Source organism: Natator depressus, chromosome 19 (assembly GCF_965152275.1).
Source record: "Natator depressus isolate rNatDep1 chromosome 19, rNatDep2.hap1, whole genome shotgun sequence".
Lineage (NCBI taxonomy): Eukaryota > Metazoa > Chordata > Testudines > Cheloniidae > Natator > Natator depressus.
Window position 1 is genome coordinate 10,115,001 of NC_134252.1, and position 17,943 is coordinate 10,132,943.

At 46.5% G+C, this 17,943-nt stretch overlaps 1 protein-coding gene across 1 annotated transcript; it reads left to right on the plus strand.

The window, feature by feature from the left end:
• Positions 1-3,332: 3,332 nt before the first annotated feature.
• PIGV (phosphatidylinositol glycan anchor biosynthesis class V) lies at positions 3,333-17,943 on the plus strand. The gene is made up of 4 exons (XM_074934452.1): positions 3,333-3,431; positions 8,856-9,016; positions 11,569-12,741; positions 14,314-17,943. Exons 2-4 carry the CDS (start codon positions 8,930-8,932, stop codon positions 14,623-14,625), a joined length of 1,572 nt encoding a protein of 523 aa, XP_074790553.1. The 5' UTR covers positions 3,333-3,431; positions 8,856-8,929; the 3' UTR covers positions 14,626-17,943.

Consider the following 17,943-nt stretch of genomic DNA (forward strand, 5'->3'; position numbering starts at 1 on the left):
CATTCACATTTAATTGTAGCAATGTGCTAATTACTGGGATGACCATTAAAGTATCAAGTCCCTATGACTGCATCAGGAAAAAGTTCTTCTGTATGTAGAAAGACTATCTGTGTCTTTAATCAAGCACACTTCATTTCTGGTCTGTAGATTGTCTCTCGTCTCCTAGCCGCTTTGTTTAAATGGAGAATCTCATGTCTGGTTCTTGTAGGCATTAGTGAACTAGGAAATCTGAATTGACAGAGTGAGATTTTAAACTAAAAGAACCTCAGCAGCAATGTCCACAAGGTACTGCCAACAGCTTGTGTCCAAGGGCTTGTCTGCAGGCTTGCAGTCTCTCTCCGTCCAAAGGGGACTTCAGGTATTTCACAGCTAACGCTACGTGGAGAGGCACAGAAGAGTGAAACTGCCAATAATTACCAGTTCTATTGACATCTACTAACTGAGCCGAGGAGAAACTCCTAGCATGTTCCCCACAAGGTGGATTAATTTATGTATATTCCAGTGGTCTTCTAAAAAATGGTATACATTAGCATAGACGGAAAATAAGTTCAGTGAGAACAAGCAGTGTCCACAATTTGTAATTAGGTTTGACTCAAAGTCCCTGACTTTAAGCCCAGCAGAATGCAAGTCTTAATGCTTTGACCTGACTTCTACCGTTGCAGGGAATGCCTGTGGAAAATTTGAAGCCTAAGTCCTTTTCTTGACCCAGGGAGCTGAGGCAGCCTTTTTATCATTCCCATTAGCAGGACAGAACAGAGAGCTGGTTCTCCCATCTTCCAGTCAGAGCCTGGACTGAAGCAGCTTTATGGACCTCCTTTGAAGATATGAGTGAAGATGACTGTCAGTTCGATGTATTGCTAGAATGTTGTTTAACAGATTATACCCCAAACAGAAGAAAATGCCATATTTGCAATATTTTGCTACATTTTTTCAAACCAGATTACAGACAAAACTTTAACATGTCCTTGATGGACTGTGGGGCCCTTATTTAAGTTTAACCACATCATTGATAAGTACTTTGTGAGGTCTCAGCAAAATCAAAATCTGTAAGTCACTATTCACTCTGTGGGCAGGATCTTGAGTGGATCTTTTTCACTATAAGTAATGTTAACTGAATACACAAATATGGTACGTTACCCAATGTACTGTAGCATGTAACATATAATGTACTTTGGCATGTTACTGGCCTAAACTGAATTGCTGACTTAATGCTGGTGTACTCTGAGCTAAGATCAAGTGTAGTATCTGCATTAGGGGGGCTGTACTGGTATAATTACATCATGCAAAATTCCTTAATGTAGACAAGGTTTAAGTGAGGAAGACAGTGATGATCGTTGATTGAGACAGTTGTGGCCTGTACTGAATTGCCTTGGCTGAGTTCTGAGGCTTGATAACTAGAGGGTTGGGGATCTGCCCTCAAGTATGCACTGTGGCACAGCTAATGGCATAAAGCAGGCAGAACGGACAGCATTGCTTCAGTGGAACCTACTGCAATGGTGATACTCAGGTATTGGTTCCTCATGTCCCTCAGGGGAAGAACATCGTAGTGGACTTAAGCTGGTACTTTTCAACAACTGTCACTGCCTGCTCTGTGGGTTGTTTTTGGTTGGGAGGAAGCTAGTTCATAGTTTTCACTGATGGTTGCCAACTTTTATCACAGTATCGGCATATCAAAAAAGTGTCTTAAACACACTGAGCTAGCCAAGGAGAGGCCCCTTCCCAAGACTTTATAAAACCAAAATGCTTAGTTGCTACTTTATGATGCATCTGTTATGTGGCTATATCTATTAAATGAGAACAGGATACTTGAGTACCACTAACCTTAAGAATGAGTGCGCTGTTGTAGTTTTGTTATCCTGGGGCTAATTTGCAGTTACCTTCTGTCCTCAATCTGTTTTATCCAGTTGGGGGGTGGGGAGGGGAAGGATTAGGTATGGAGTAGGAGAAAGGAGGAAATATTTGTGTAGGTGGATGTACATTAAATGTTAACTTGAGTGATTCACACATGCCACCAGGCTCTTCCTGCTGGCTTTGTGGAGTGAATTTATTTAAGGGGAGATTTTAATTTTCCATGTTACTTTTCAAACAGAGGGCAAACTTAGATTTTAGACATCTTTTAATTGGAAGTGACAGCTAGAATGCCAAAGTGTGTCTGGTTACCTGCTCAAGTCAGGTTCATTACTTTCTTAAAGGCTGAGATTCAGTTCATGACTCTTTGCAAATGAGTATTCTTGCAATCAAGTCTGTACCGCTGGACTTTCGGCCTGTCAAGTCCTTGCAGCCGCACAGGAATAGACCAAATGGGGAATGATTGCTGTGGAAGCCGTTCAGCTAAAGGTTGAAGAAAATTCTTGCCATGGTTTGTTTCGTTCCTCCTACAGCTAGCGCTTTTTCGGTAGAGAAAAGAGTTTGTGCATCAGCAATGTCTGTAGGAGTATTGGTTTTATTTCTCTCAAGTACATTAAACGAGAAAATGTATTTTCCTCCTTACGTAAAAACCTATCCCTTAATGACCTTTTTCTAATCTTTGTGCTGGCCTACTCGAGGAGAAAACGGCTAGGTCTTTAAGAGTCTATGACCTACAGTTACAGCAGTTCTAGGACGGGAATGGGCGGCTGGAAGATTTTATTTTTTTCCTCTCTCCCCACGGTGGGTGAAACTGAACTAAGTTGTCCAGGAAGAGCCAAACCTCCAGAGCAGCTGGTTTTGAAACACGCTCTTGTGCAACAGGTGCGTGGCGTGGGCGGGTGGGTGTGCAACGCATCGAGCTGGGGGGGGGATGGAGCTGTCGGTCACGGTGGCCTCCTCCCGGGGCTACGGCCCTGCGTCCAGCGGAGCCATTGTTCGGCCACGTGGGGCAGAGCCTGCGGCTGACGCTTGCGGGAATGACACCGGTTTAAACGGCCTCTGAGGCCCTGTCCCGGCCCCTCCTGCTGCCTGTGGGGGCGGGGAGTCAGGGCCGGGCTCCTTTTTCCGGCCCCCCCCCACGTCGCTGGCTGCGCGGTGTCCGTTCAGCGGGGGCAGCCCGGGGGGGGCACCTCAGCGCGCAGGGCTGGCGGCGGCCGGAAGGCGGGAGCGGCTGAGGGCCGGCTGGACGGGGCCCAGCGGCTGCCAGGGAGCGGGGGCCCCAGGGCCCGGAGCTGGCGCTGGCGCTGAGTCACGGATCCTGCCCCCGCAGCTCGGGGCGGGGGGGGCCGCTGGAGCCCCGCGGGTCGGGCAGGCGCCGCAGCCGCTCTGGGGCGAGGCAAAGAGGGCGGCCCCCCGCCCCGCGTGCGCGGCCCGGGCCGGCAGGCGGCTTCGCTCAGTCCTACGGCGCAGGCGCCGAAAGCCGCGTGCCTCCGGAAGTGCTCGCTGCGGGGCGGAAGTGAGGGGGCGGTGCCTGGGTGGCGGCGGGATGGAGCCGGAGTGGGAGCCCCGCGCTGAGTACTCAGGTGGGGGAGGGGCCGGGGCGCTGCAGCCCCTGAGAGCGGGCGGGGGGGCGGGGGCAGCTCCGAGACTCTCCCCCTCGCGCCAGGAGCCCCGGGCGGGGACTCGCCCGCTGAGACCCTCCCTGCCCCCCCACGCCTTTCACTGCTGGGGGGCCCCAGGGAGACTCGCCTCCTGGCCCCTCCCCACCCAGAGCCCCCCGCCCCAGGGAGACTCGCCCCCTGGCCCCTCCCCACCCAGAACCCCCCGCCCCAGGGAGACTCGCCCCCTGGCCCCTCCCCACCCAGAACCCCATTGCCCCTTGCCCCACAGTTTGCTTCTTTCCCTGTGTCCCCCTGTACCAACCCCTCCCCCCTCCTTAGAGACCTCTTAATCCCTCCCAGTCTCCAGACCTTGTTCTTCCCCCCGCATGGCCAGCACTGGGTTTGTGTGAGGAGGAGAGACCCCTGGAGGGACTTTCCTACCCTGGGACATTTTGAATGAGGGAACTTCTTCCTCGTCCGTCCCCCCAGCCCTGGGAGCCTTTACAGTCACACACAGTGCCCGATCCCTTGGCAATAGGAATGTGTCTGCAGGGCGGGACACTTCACAATCTGTTTTAAAATTGCTCTCCTTCCCCAATGAGTGGGCCTGGACACATGGGAAAGCAGCGCCCATAAAACTTAGTGTGGGGTCTGTGGGGGAGGGGAGAGAAGGGATAAGGCTAGCTCTGAGGCCTGGAAACAGCTACAACTCTTTTCACTTTTTGGAATGTCCTACCCTTTTCCTCCGGGATATGCAGTACTTAGTGTTCTGTATCCACCTATGAGAGTATGGCCACACAGGGATTTTTAGTCATCTTAACTAATGTCACTGTAAATTCAAGTGGACACAGGACAAAAATGTTTGTTTTTTAACCCTGGGCTGCAGCCTAAATACAACTCACAACAAATATTTGTGGAGTGTCTACACAGTGTTTACAGTCTTCTCAGTTAATGTGTTTAAAAATTCAAGCACAAAACTGGTTTGCTGTTTTGTCCCTTTTCTGTTCTTTGACAACCTGTGAATTATATAGAGGGAATTAAATGGAAACCAGTTCCCTGATTCCCCCACCTTCTCAGTCCTGGAAGGAGAGGATGCCCAGAGTGTTCTGTAGCTGCAGGGAGATCTGACAATGAAAGAGAAAAGTAGTAGGGAAATGGGTGCAATAGTTGTTCATCTCAGGCTGACGGTCATCTGGAAACACATACACGAATAAGTGCTAGGGGCTTTCCAGTAAGAGTTCAGAAGTCAGACTCAGACCCTGGGATTAACTTTTTAAAAAATCTCCTGACATTTAAACAAAACTAATTTTGGAAGGGCTGGGTTGCATGTCATGATTTTTTTACTCTTGGGGTTGTCAACATTCAAATTGACCCTTTTAAAAGGGGTTAGTTAATTAAAAAAAAGTGGAGTGAAAAGATGAGCTCTCCCTGCCCAAACACATTATCTGAGACCTAGGAGTAAATCATGAGATACTGAAGCATTCTCTAGTCTACAACCCTACTAGGAAGATTTATAACAACAGAAGTGAATGTATTTAATGGAAACACTTGAAGTGACCTGTTCTGGGGTTGAGGCCCTTTTGTGTCTATAAATGCTGCTTGTATTCTATGGTGTTTAATAATAATCCATTAATAAACACACAAGCTATTTAAGTAATTGTCTTCCAACCTTGAAAATGTTCCTATTCAGGGCTTCCACAGTGATTTAACCTCTGCTGGAGTCTTTGCAAATTGCAGGATTTAATTTATCTCCAAAGTGAGGAGGAATAATTTTGTTTCATTTCTATCATTTTAATTTAAATGCCAGGTGCAGGCTTTGTCAGTTTTAGCCATCTGAAAGAAACAGCAACAAAGTAATGAGTTTGAGTTCACAAACAAACAAACAAAAGTTACTTGGTTTGATACAAGTGAGTCTTGTGAAGTGATTTTTTTTAAGTCTAATTTCTCTTATTGTGGTTAGGTACAGTAGTATTTCCAGACACACTGGAAAATGTGTGTTAGAAAAAGGCAAAATAATTGGAGTATACCATTGTGTGCAAGATTAATTGGACCATTTTCAGACCTGCTGTAAGCAGGTGCAGCTCTCTTGACTTCAGTGAATTTGTACCCTTTAAATCAACTCTGGTTGTGGTCCAATGGGCCAGTTCTTTCAAATTAATTATACAGGGACAGCACCATGTTAATTTTTGACCCAGTGCATAAATTTTGCACAAATAACCTTTTAGAAAAACTATGCTCAATAGAAATGTTCCCTTTTTTAAAAAAGTATTTGAATGGAAAATGTTTTTAAAATAAATAAATAGTGCGGTGGCTACAACCATATATTTTGGTCTTGTGCCTGAGGACCAGACACTGAAGCTGACTAGGAACAAATGTGAAAATGACTAGGCTCTCTATTATCCAAACTGTTATAAATGCAAACAGTAAGCAGAATAAATGGTGAAAAGTAAATTAGATTTCTACTGTTGTTTTACTCATCTATGATGTTGGTGAGAAGCACGTTCTTGTAAATATATTTTTAATTCAAGAGTCCCTTTAATCTGAAGGAAGATTACAAAAATACTGAGAGATGCCTAAATCATTGTGTTATAAGTGTTTCCAATGTGTACTCTGAAATGGATTTCCTATTAGGAATCCTATAACCTAACCAGAATCTGATTGCCATAGTATATGGAGGGAGGAAGTGCCAATGTAGTAAGAGTGTACTGCCCCCTGGTGGCGGACAGTCACCACTACAGATTTTATAGCTCTTCCATAATTTGTTTTAATTTGCCTGATGATTTATCTAACATCTGTTTGATTGAGGTTCATACCCTTACTGATAGCATAATGGGGTGAGGCAAAGGGAATTCCTGTCCAAAAACAAGGAACTGGTTAGAAATACTGAACACTGATAGAAATTCACCTTTAATTTTGCATAAGATTTGACTTTTCTTCTATGAAGATTTTTTTTTTTTACCCACCTTTGCTCCTTGTGTCCCTTTTCTATCCACCCTGGTGTTCTTGTGGTCCTGTGAGCAACACTTGGTGGTGCTTTTTGTGTAACGACATCTAGACCCATGCAACACTGTGTTCTCTATCAATATGGTGGTTGTGGATTGTAGTTTTTTCTAGGCTTTGCTGCCTTCTGATAGAGGGTGTGCTGTGTGCTGACAGAAACAGGCTTTTCTTATGGATTGATCTGAACCTTCTTGGCATATTCATTTTAGGATTTTTTAAATATCCAAAGTGGTGATAAACATCAGGGGCAAAAAATATCTTATGTTCTTTAATAGGATTTACAGCTGTGAATGTGCTTTAATAGAATGTAATCTAGGCTGAAATCCCCCACCATAATAAATTATAACTTCACGATTCGGTATTGTATTCCCCATGTTTATTACTTTATTTGTCTGGTGCTATAAATGTTTGGGAGGGACAGAGGTATATCAGCAAAACCAAAAGCTTTGTGCGTGAGAAAACAGGAAGCATAAACTAATGGTTAAAGCCTAGAACTGGGACTCAGCATATTTAGGCTGTTGTTCTTGGTTTGGCCACTGGCCTGCTCTGTGTCCTTGGGTGAGTCACTTTACCTCTCTGTTTCTCCGTTTTGCCCACCTGTGAAATGAAGATAATGCCACTTCTTTATCTCACAAGGTGTTTTGAGGCCTAATTCATGAAAGTTTGTAAAGTGCTTTGAACTCTTTGTGTGTATTATAGAAAATGGAATCAGTAAAATTACTGAGTGGAGCACGGAGTGTGAACCTACAGGCAACCTAGCACCTACCATTTCTCAAAGCAACAAGGCATTAAGGGCTATGGGAACCAAGGAAAGACTCATGTTATCCTAAAGCTCCCTAGAGAACTGCCGATCTGGAGTTTACTTAGCTGCCTTCCATGACCATGAGCCTGTTCTGATCATATCTCAGGGGTGGGCAAACTGTTTGGCCCGAGGACCACATCTGGGTATGGAAATTGTATGATGGGCCATGAATGCTCATGAAATTGGGGGTTGGGGTGTGGGAGGGGATGAGGGCTCCAGCTGGGGGTGCGGACTCTGGGCAGTGCCAGAAATGAGGAGTTCAGGGGGCTCCAGGCAGCGGAGCGGGATGGGGGGGTGAGGACTCCCGCTGGGGATGAGAGGTTGGGGATGCAGGAGGGTGATCCGGGCTGCGACCGAGGGGGGTTTGGAGGGTGGGAGAGGGATCAGGGCTGGGGCAGGAGGTTGGGGGACAGGGGTCCAGGCTCTGGGCAATGCTTACTTCAAGCAGCTCCTGGAAGCAGCGGCATGTCCCCCTTCTGGCTCCTACACAGAGGCATGGCCAGGCAGCTCTGTGCATTGCCCTGTCTGCAGGCTCCGCCCCTGCAGCTCCCATTGGCCGTGGTTCGCAGCCAATGGGAGCTGTGGGGGCTACACTTGGGGTGGGGGCAGCGTGCAGAGCCCCCTGGCTGCTCCTACCCATAGGAGCCGGAGCAGGGACATGCTGCTGTTTCCAGGAGCCGCGTGGAGCGGGGCCAACCCCATTCCCCAGCTGGAGCGGCGCAAGCCCCAGACCCTGCTCCCCGGCGGGAGCTCGAGGGCCAGATTAAAACGTGTGAAGGGCCAGATGTGGCCCCCAGGCCGTAGTTTGCCCACCCCATCATAGCTGCTCTGAAAATGTCAGCCCAGAATACTAAGGTGTGTGTTAAACTGGCTTAAATCCTCTAGTTAAGGTATGGGGAGATAAGAGTCCCCTTAGCATATGTCATTTGCTTGAGTGAAGCAGTAGCCCTCACTCTAGTGAGCAGGAACCCCTGCCAGAGCATTAGAAGAGCAGTGAGAGAATAGAATTCTGTAAATATGTCAGGACAATGATTTTTCTGTTCTGTGGAGGGCTTAAGTAGTAGGTGTGAGACACTGAGGGGATTCCAGCCCTCACCTTGCAATGGTCAATGAATTCAATGATGTTGGAAGGTGTTGGTTTGATAGCCCTAAAGGCTGAAGTTTTATGCTCTCCAGAACAAATACAGGATGGCCAATGGGAGCTGCAGGGGTGGCATTTGGGGCAGGGGCAACGCGCAGAGTCCCCTGGCTGCCCCTAAACATAGGAGCCAGAGGGGAAACATGCCGCTGTTTCCGGGAGTCATAGCACATGCGCGTGGAGCGTACCCCACTCCCCATCTGGAGCATGAGCGCAGGGCAAGCCCCAGACCCTGCTCCCCAGCAGGAGCTCAAGGGCCAGATTAAATTGCAGGCCGTAGTTTACCCACTCCTGTTCTATGGTGTCCCCTGAACCATGGTCTCTTTCAGAAGGAACATTCTTCAAGTTTACAGCCTGAGGTTTATAAGGGAAGTACTGTTGGCCAGTAAGTAAAGATCTGTAACTTACAAACATAGCTGAAGCCTGCAATACCTCTTTGTGTTCCTGAGCTCTGTGTTTAATTCAGGTTTCAAAAGCCAGAGAGAAAATTTCCCCTGCCGAAAGCAGCAGTGACCCACTGAGGCAACTTCCAAGGTCATAATGAAACTGATGAATAGAAGAGACCCCTATTTTCGAGACGTCATCCGGTTTGCAGTGTGTTGCAGAGCCCTGACACTTGTGCTCCAGGCAAGTCTCCTAATGAACACAAGACATTGTACTAAATGTAATATACTACTTCAGAGTTACCTCCTCAGTACTGCAGGGTGTATTTTGAGCTATCACGATCTTCCTGAGTGTTATTGGACTTCTAATGCAGAGGCCTACAAGCAGCATCTGGGAAGTCATGTTGCTGTCAAATAGAAGTTTGACATGGTTAATTTACTTTTAAATTAAAACTTTTGTGTGAATTCACTGCTGTTGCAAGAGGCTGTATTGACAGTTCTATAGACTGAAGTCCCCTGTTTATCCACAAAACAGGTACATTAATCTTCCCACTCAAACAATTCCCAAGTCTCAAGCCTAGAGGCACTATCTCTAGACATGAGGACATCTCAGTGCTCATGGCTAGGGCCCTACCAAATTCACGGTCCATTTTGGTCAATTTCATGGTCATAGGATTTAAAAAATTATAAATTTCATGATTTCAGATATTTAAATCTGAAATTTCATGGGGTTGTAACTGTAGGGGTCCTGACCTAACTGTGAAGGCAGCAGTGCAGAAGTAAGGGTGGCATGGTATGGTATTCGTAAAAAGAAAATGAGTACTTGTGGCACCTTAGAGACTAACAAATTTATTAGAGCGTAAGCTTTCGTGTCACAAAAGCTTATGCTCTAATAAATTTGTTAGTCTCTAAGGTGCCACAAGTCCTCCTTTTCTTTTTACGAATACAGACTAACACGGCTGCTACTCTGAAACCTGCCATTATGGTATGGTATTGCCACCCTTACTTCTGCGTTTCTGCTGCTTGCAGGGCACTGCCTTCAGAGCTGGGCACCTGGCCAGCAGCTTCCGCTCTCTGGCCACCCAGGTATGAAGGCAGTGCAGGAGTAAGGGTGGCAATACCGTGACCCCCCTACAATAACCTTGCAAAAAAAAAACCCATGACCATTTTTTGCGTTGGGATCCCCAGTTGAGAAACACTGGTCTCCCCCATGAAATCTGTATAGTATAGGGTAAAAGTACACAAAAGACCAGATTTTATGTGGGGAGACCAGATTTCACAGTCCGTGATGCATTTTTCACAACCCTATGAATTTGGTAGGATCCTACTCATGGCCCATTCACTCCTTAGTGTGTCTGCTGAGACTGTCAACAAGGAACCCAGCTGTTTTGGCTTTTGTGAAGTGAAACCAGTCTAACTGGGAAAGATATTGAGCGCCACCAAACAGCCAGCTGATAGTAACAACTTTTGGTTTCTGCTGGGTTGGGATGGATTTGAATAATCATCTGAGAGATGAAAGGCTCCATATCTGAAAAAGTCTCCCAAGCCAGCCAGTTTCCTGGTAATGTAGGTTTCACTGTAAAGCATCAACATTTATGTTTTTAATTACAGTTTGTTAAATGCAGCCCTTTTTTTTTTTTCTGTTCTCCTTCCCCTGTTAGTGCCAACACTGACATAATTGAACAAGGGACACCCCTAATTCCGCATTTTAAGCTTCAGGACTGCTCAGTCAGATGCATGACTTTCATCTGGCTGGATATTACAGTGCTTTAAAATTTAGACCCTAGCCTCTTGAGCTTTCTGTTTTTCTCTCATCTGTTAAAACATGGTGAATGCCGCAAACTCACAACGGGGCTAGTTTGTTGAGAGTCCAGTTCACCTTTCTAATATGAAGGTCAGGGGACACCTGTGTGTCAGCTCCAACAGCAGCATGCTAAGCAGCAGAGACAAAGGGAGTGTGATCTAGTGGCAGGAGAAGGGGCCTGGGCACTGCATTCACCTGCTGTGTGACATCGGTAAGACTTCCCCGCTCCGTGCCTCAGTTTCCCCATGTATAAAGTGGGGGTCAGAATGTCTGTCTCACCAGCATGTGGGGTTGTGAAATAATCATTGTAAAGCAGGTTGAGGGGTTTAGATGGAAGTTGCTACAGTAGTACATTCACTAGTACATACAGAGTTAGAGCTGTTCTGGAGTAGAAATGAATAAACTGTGCTTCATAGCTAGCTACAGAATCGCAGCCATTACAGAAAGAAAAGACCTGCTAATTCATCTCCATTTCCCACCTCCTGCACCACAGAGGTTAATGCAGGATTTGGATTTTTCCCTGCATATTTTCCAGAGTGTTGTCTGGTCTAGATTTGAATGTTCCAAATTATTTGGGTTTTCACCAGAGACTATGTTGTTGTCCGATAGGTCTCACCACTTCGAACCTTTTCCTGATACTCAAGGTATGCTACACTGCCAAAAAAAAAAGTGTACTTTTAAATCAGGATAGCTAACCAACATTCACTAACTTGAGCTAAAAGAGCAGCGAAGACTCGGCAACTCAGATTAGCATCTTGAGTTAAAGCCCATGGGGAGCCTGGCCTTGAACTTGAGCTGCTAACACATTTCTTTGCAGTGTAAACATACCCTTAGCCTGCATTTCTTGGCTCCTATTTATTCTCCCTTCTTGGAGTTAACACTTTGAGTCCCTGGAGTCCTCCTCCTGCTTGGGACTCCATTTGACTGTCTTCAATGCTGGAAGTCACAATAGACTGCTTGGTTAATTTCAGTTCTCTCCTTCTCTCTTCCAGGCCCTGTTTAACTTCTTGATCCCGGATCATGCAGCAGATGCCTTCTCTCCTCCCCGCCTGTCAGAACCCAGCCTCTGTGACTGGTGGTCAGAATGGCTGTTGGGAGGCTTGTCACACTGGGATGCAGAGCACTTCTTGTTCATAGCTGAGCATGGCTACCTGTACGAGCACAACTTTGCCTTCTTCCCAGTGTACCCCCTCAGTGTGCGAGCCGTGGCAGAGGTCACACTGTGGCCCCTGCAAGGGCTACTGTGTTTACGGAGCCGCCTGCTCTTGTCAGCGGTGTTTTTGAATGCTCTCCTCTCAGTCCTGGCAGCTGCTGTCCTCTATGAGCTGGGGTGCGTGGTGCTGCGGTGTCGCAGGATGGCCTTCCTCTCTGCTGTCCTCTTCTGCCTCACCCCTGCCAATGTGTTCATGACAGCCGCTTACTCAGAAAGCATGTTTGCTTTCCTGGTGTTCACTGCCATGCTGCAGCTAGAGAAAGGACAGAGCTGGACCAGCGGACTACTCTTCTCCCTTGCTGCTGGTGTGCGCTCCAACGGGGTGATCAACACCGGCTTCCTCATCTATTCCCAGAGTAAAGACCTTGCCCTCGAACTCCAGGCAGGTGCTGGGACTGTAATGAAGCTGCCTAATGTTTGGAGACAACTCTTCCGCTTTGCAGCTTCAGTGGTTCTGATGTCTGCTGGGGTCTTTTTCCCATTTGCTTTGTTTCAGTCCTATGCCTACTTGAGATTCTGCAATCCTGACACCGGCTCTGAACATGCTGTTCCCAGGCCGCTCTTGCAGCTGGCTGTGGATAAGGGGTATCGTCTAGCGGCCATGAATGGGGTGAAACCTGTGTGGTGCTCCCAGGGGCTCCCTGTGGTCTATTCTTATATTCAAGATGTTTACTGGAATGTGGGCTTTCTAAGGTACTTTGAACCTAAACAGGTACCCAACTTCCTGCTAGCTGCGCCGGTTACTGTGCTGGGCTCTTGGGCCACCTGGTTCTACCTCACTGCAAATCCCCAGTACTGCTTAATGCTTGGGCTAGTGAGAAGAAAGAATGAAGGAAGGAAAGGAGAAGACTCTGATAAGCCAGTGGATGGATTTCGTTGCTTCAGTGTCTTCGTTTACATGGTCCATGCCACGGCTCTTCTGGCCTTTGGAATCCTCTGCATGCATGTGCAGGTGAGACATTTGAAGCAGCTTATGGCAGTGGTGTCTTTAAAGGAATTTAATGCGGTGGGCAAGGTGATAGATTGACAGCCATGGAGATGGAATTTGTCTAGCCACAGAACAAGGACAGGGGCAGTGCAAGCTTCTCTCTCAGCACATTTCATCCTGCTCTGTAGGAACCACTTCCAGGTCAGAGATGACTGTTCAGTTTCCCTGGCCATTTAGTTCCTTTACTTTCATTGACACTGCCTAAAAGGAGGCCCATTAGGTGCCAGGTGTGATGGGGACACTTAAGCACTAGGAACCACCGGCTTGTTTCACTTTGGCCACTTATCTAATGGATGGTGTTTGTAACATGCTTATCACCAGGACAGCAAAGTGCTGCTAGTCAGCTGTCGGGGGTAAAGACTTTGGGCCACTGCCACCTTGGGCTGGGCTTGTACTGGTGACCTGGAAACGAAAAGCTCTGTAACCCTGTACCAGTCTCTAGAAGTGTTTTAAGAACTCACATGCAGGAGGTACTCTCTCTCTCTCCCCCTGCCTCCCAATGTATGAGCAGGACTCCTCCTTCTGGAGTCTGTCCCCTCTCACTTGGAATCCTGTTAAATAACCTCTTCAGTCTCTGACATTGCTTTGGCAGATCCCCAGCAGATCTATGGGTGTAAATGTTGGCATGTGTTCAGCAGGCAGGGATTAGTGGAGAATGTCTCTGGATTCCTCCTATGTGCTAATAGTCTGTCCCTCCAATTACTCTAGACCCTTCAGGGTTCAGGAGGGTTATAGGACATACATGCTAGAGGGGATGCCATGGAACCTTCACAGGAATGATGCCTTTATCCTTCACAGGAGACAAACTGCTGCCATTCAATTTAGTACGGGGCACGGGGCACGGCGGTCCTTGTCACTTTCAAGAAGTTGTTTGCTGTGTAGTTGTAGCCATGTTAGTTCCAGGATATTACAGAGTGGGTGAGGTACTATCTTATATTGCACTAACTTCTTTCCAGAAGAGCAAAGGAAGTCGTTTTAGGCCATTGTTTCCCCTCTCCACACTGTTCTGCAGAGTGCTGTGTACCAGCTGTCATCCACAGAGATGGTTGCATTTTAGTGATGCTGCATGCATAGCATTTATAAAGTGCTTTGGGATCCTCTGAGATGTAAGGCTCTTCATAAATGTAAAATAGTCATCTTCTTATTTAGGGTTTGGCTCTCTCATTTTCCTTGGGGAAGATAGCAAGATTCAAGTCTTTGCTGTAGCTCTGCTCAGGAATAGGGCTCTGTAGAGGTTTTAGTAGAGATTTCTGCAGAGCTGTGGCAAGTAAACTGTTGCTGTGTTTTTCTGTAACCTGGAGGTTACTTGGCTGCTTTCACAGACATCTTTATAAACGTAACCCTGAGCTGAGAGGCATTTTATTTCATATTATTTTATAATAAATTCTAGCACCATAAAGTGGGCCTATATTTCACTCCAATTTGTCAGTAGTCTGTTTGAGGCAGATAGATTGCACCTTTCATTCTTCAGAATCAGGGTCACTTAGAGTCACAGGCACATAATTAATGTGCTTTTTTTTCCCCTGTTGTTTTCAGATTCTAACCAGGTTCCTAGGCTCGTCTACACCAGTCTTGTACTGGTTCTCTGCTCATCTGCTCCAGAACTATGAACCTTTGCTGTGGAAAGAAGGAACTGCTATCCAGACTGCAGCATCCCTCTCTGAAAAGCCCAGTGTAGGCAGCTCTTTTCTTGGATCGTTCAGAAAAGGGATTTCTGAAAACCCCATCATGAGATTACTGCTGAACTGGAGAATAAGTTCCCCTCTCACCAAATGCATTCTGGGATACTTCCTGTCCTATTGGCTGCTGGGGCTGATCCTACACTGCAACTTCCTGCCTTGGACATAGTTAGAGTTTGAGAACATGTATTTGTGATGGACCTGCTAATGGGAACAGAATCACTGCTCAGAATATAAACTTGTTTATGTTTTTATTTCCAAAGGCATACAGAGCCCCCAATATGTGCACATGACTCTGCTCTTATTGCTGTAAACCTCATCCTTCCTCATTCCATTCTCCCCCTACAATTTGTCACCATTACTGGTTGTAGGATGGCAAAAATGTAATCTGTAAAGTCTCTGGGGTAGGGGCTGTCTTTTTATTCTTATGTCTTCTGTGGAGCACTTTACCGTAATTAATAATGGTCTAGTGAAATGAGTTATAGGCCTGTTTGAGGTTATAGGTTAGGTTACAGTTGACATGTCTATCTGCAGAATACAAATTGGGGTTCTGAGATAGTGGAGATACTCAAGGAAGCATCCTCTAGCTCGCAGTGAGAAGCCTTCCTAGCGTGCTCCTCTTTCTGTAGGAGCGCCTGGGCATCATGGAGAACAAGTGGAGTCACAAAGGAGTTGGCTGGAGAGGTCCCTAGGGAAAGTTATTAGAGGTTCTCAAGCTAGGGCATATGGAAATTCACAAGGGTGTATCAGAGTGTTTGAATGTTGTCAGTAAAGTTTGTGGACCTTATGAGAGTCACTTTTCCCCGCCAAATGAAAAGACATCTCTAGCTTTGGGAAATTTGAGAACCGCGTGTGGTGGGGAGGAGAGTCAGTGTGACAGGGCCTACAGCTTGGAGAGTACTGTCAGGAAGTTGGACATTGAGGGAAGGAAATGAACATTCCTGTTTACTTCATTAAATAGTAGGGGAGTGTTGCCCTCTGGTTACAGCAGGGCAGAAGGACTCAGGTCTAATTCCTATTTTCAGTTCTGCTGCTGACTTGCTGTGTATTCTGGAGAAAGTCACTTCCTCTTTATGCCCTGATTCTACTCTCCCTTAAAGTGGAGACAGTGCTACTTCCCGCTCTCACCAAAGGATTGTGAAGTTTGTTTAATGAATGTGTGAAGCTCTTTGAGATCTTTTATAGAAGGCACTAAAGAAGGGTAAAGCATATACTGTTTTTAGCGTAAAACAGAATAAGCTAATTGTAAATGTGATAGTCTCCAGCTATCCAAGCTTCTGACTAGATGAAGGCTTTGAGGATACATCTACAAAGCAAGCAGAAAGCTGTGGCACTGAGTCTCAGAGCCTGGGTCTACAGACTCAGGCTCACAGGGCTCCATGCTGCAGTGCTCAAAATAACTTCAGAGCCCAAACTCCCCCCTGAGCCTGAATGTCTACACAGCTATTTTAGCACTGCAGCATGAACCCTGTGATCCCAATTCTGTAGGCCCAGGCTCTGCTGCTGGTTTCTGCTTGCCATGTAGACGTACTCTGGGTGTCCCCTGAGACTTCTGGTTCTACAATATTTAAGTATAGCATATATGACCAGTTAATGATTTAGGGTGTTGTACATTTGTACACACACACTCTCTCTCTCTCTCTTCCTCCCTTGACAGTAGCTGTTTGTAGCTGGTCACCTTGGTTTAAATCCCGCTTGCAGCAGGTCATAACTGCAAATTAATTTGGAAGATTCCTCTGAGGTGCTGGCAGTTGTCACCCCTTCAATTCCAGAGGGGACAGACTTAAAGGAAATGAGAAGCAGGCATACCTGCATTCTGGAACCTAACATCCCACACAGCAGTAGGCTAATGTAGCGAACATGACTGATAGCGAGACTTTAAAAACAAATGTACCCTGAAACTTTCCAGCTAACTGGAAGAGGCTATAAGTGAGATTTTCCAAAACAGCCCCGGGATCCTGCATGCTGCCACTGAAATCAATTGAATTCTTCAGAGATCTGTCTGCAAAGATCTGCTTGTGGGATTGGGTCCATATTTTTGCGCTTGTAGAAGGCAAGTGTGTCTTCAGTGTTTAAGCTTTGCCTTCCCTACAAGAAAATTCTGCTGACATTTTTAGTCAGACTTTGCACTGGTAAATAAGAATAAAGATTAAACTTAAAACTCCAAATAAAACAATGAATAAAGATAGACCTGTTGCAATTTTAGTATCTCTCTGGTTGTCAAAAACAACTTGTAAACTGAACGCATTTGAACTGGAGTCCCTGAGACACAATTGCAAGAGGTCCTGCGACACACAAAGAGTAGCAGCACTCCAGTGGGGGCAGAGGGCTACAGTCATTCATAAAACTACAGGAACCTGAGCTTGAACATGATGCCCCAACTGCCAGCCAACACCCAGGAGGCTGCCTCCTGCCTACACCCGGCAGCAGTGTCTTATGTTGCTGATGCCATTTCAGCAATTGCTTGCACAGGTTGACACTTCCTGGACTCCAGCTTCTGTTGCTTCAGGCTTTGCTGACCCTGGTTATTGCTGTGAAGGGGGAAGAGGCTCCTTATTGCACCACCCAGACTCAGGCCAATGGAACCTGTTTCCTGAGTGTGGGAGATCTCTTGGACATGTCTCACTCAAAACATGTTTCTCCCCTGACTAATGTGTGATCCATGTCTTTGTCACTCATTTCCTAAAGCTTCCAGAGAACTGAATGGACCTTGAATCCTGACCATACACAGTTATGAAATTTTAAATGTAAGAGGCCAAATTCTGTGCTTGTTTCCCCACTATCCAATTCTGCTGATTCCAGGTGAAACTTTGGGGGCAAAGACTTTAACCATCAGTTCATTAACGTCACAGTGGGCTGTGCCCTTTACCTACCCACTTCCACAATAGATGGTAAAAACGTCAAAGAGAAACTGACAGAAATAGCAACCACAATAATAGTAGGGATGTGACTCAAACTGCACAGCAGGAAATTGATGATTCAGCCAGCCTATGTTACCCTTGCTGCCTTATGTACCAGTTATGGCTGTAGAGACTCAGACTCTATTCCGATGCACTTCAAGTCCATTTCTGAGTGTTTCTGCTGCAGCATTATTCCCTATATCCATGCTCTTCATCGTTAAATTATCTAGGTAGCAGGACGTCCTCTCCTTAGTTTCTTTTATCGATTTTCATCAAAGCCAGGACACTATTTGAAGTTTGGACCAGGTCAGTAGTGATCAAAAATGGTTACAGTCTTGAGGGTGTTTTGTGACATATATGAAATAAGTGTGATCTCAGTCTGTTTCCAAGTGGTACAAGTATCCCACCTCTCACCCAGAGAGCGAAAGGATTGAGTGAGCCAGGCAGACTGAACTCTCCTGGTTTGCCTGTGGGTGGTCCCTCCATCAGAGAGGTGAAACATGGTGTGGGTTAGGGAAACTTAACCTATCCTGTGGATAAACAGAGGCCTTCAGTTTCCAGGGTGGTCAGCTCACCAACTTCCACCA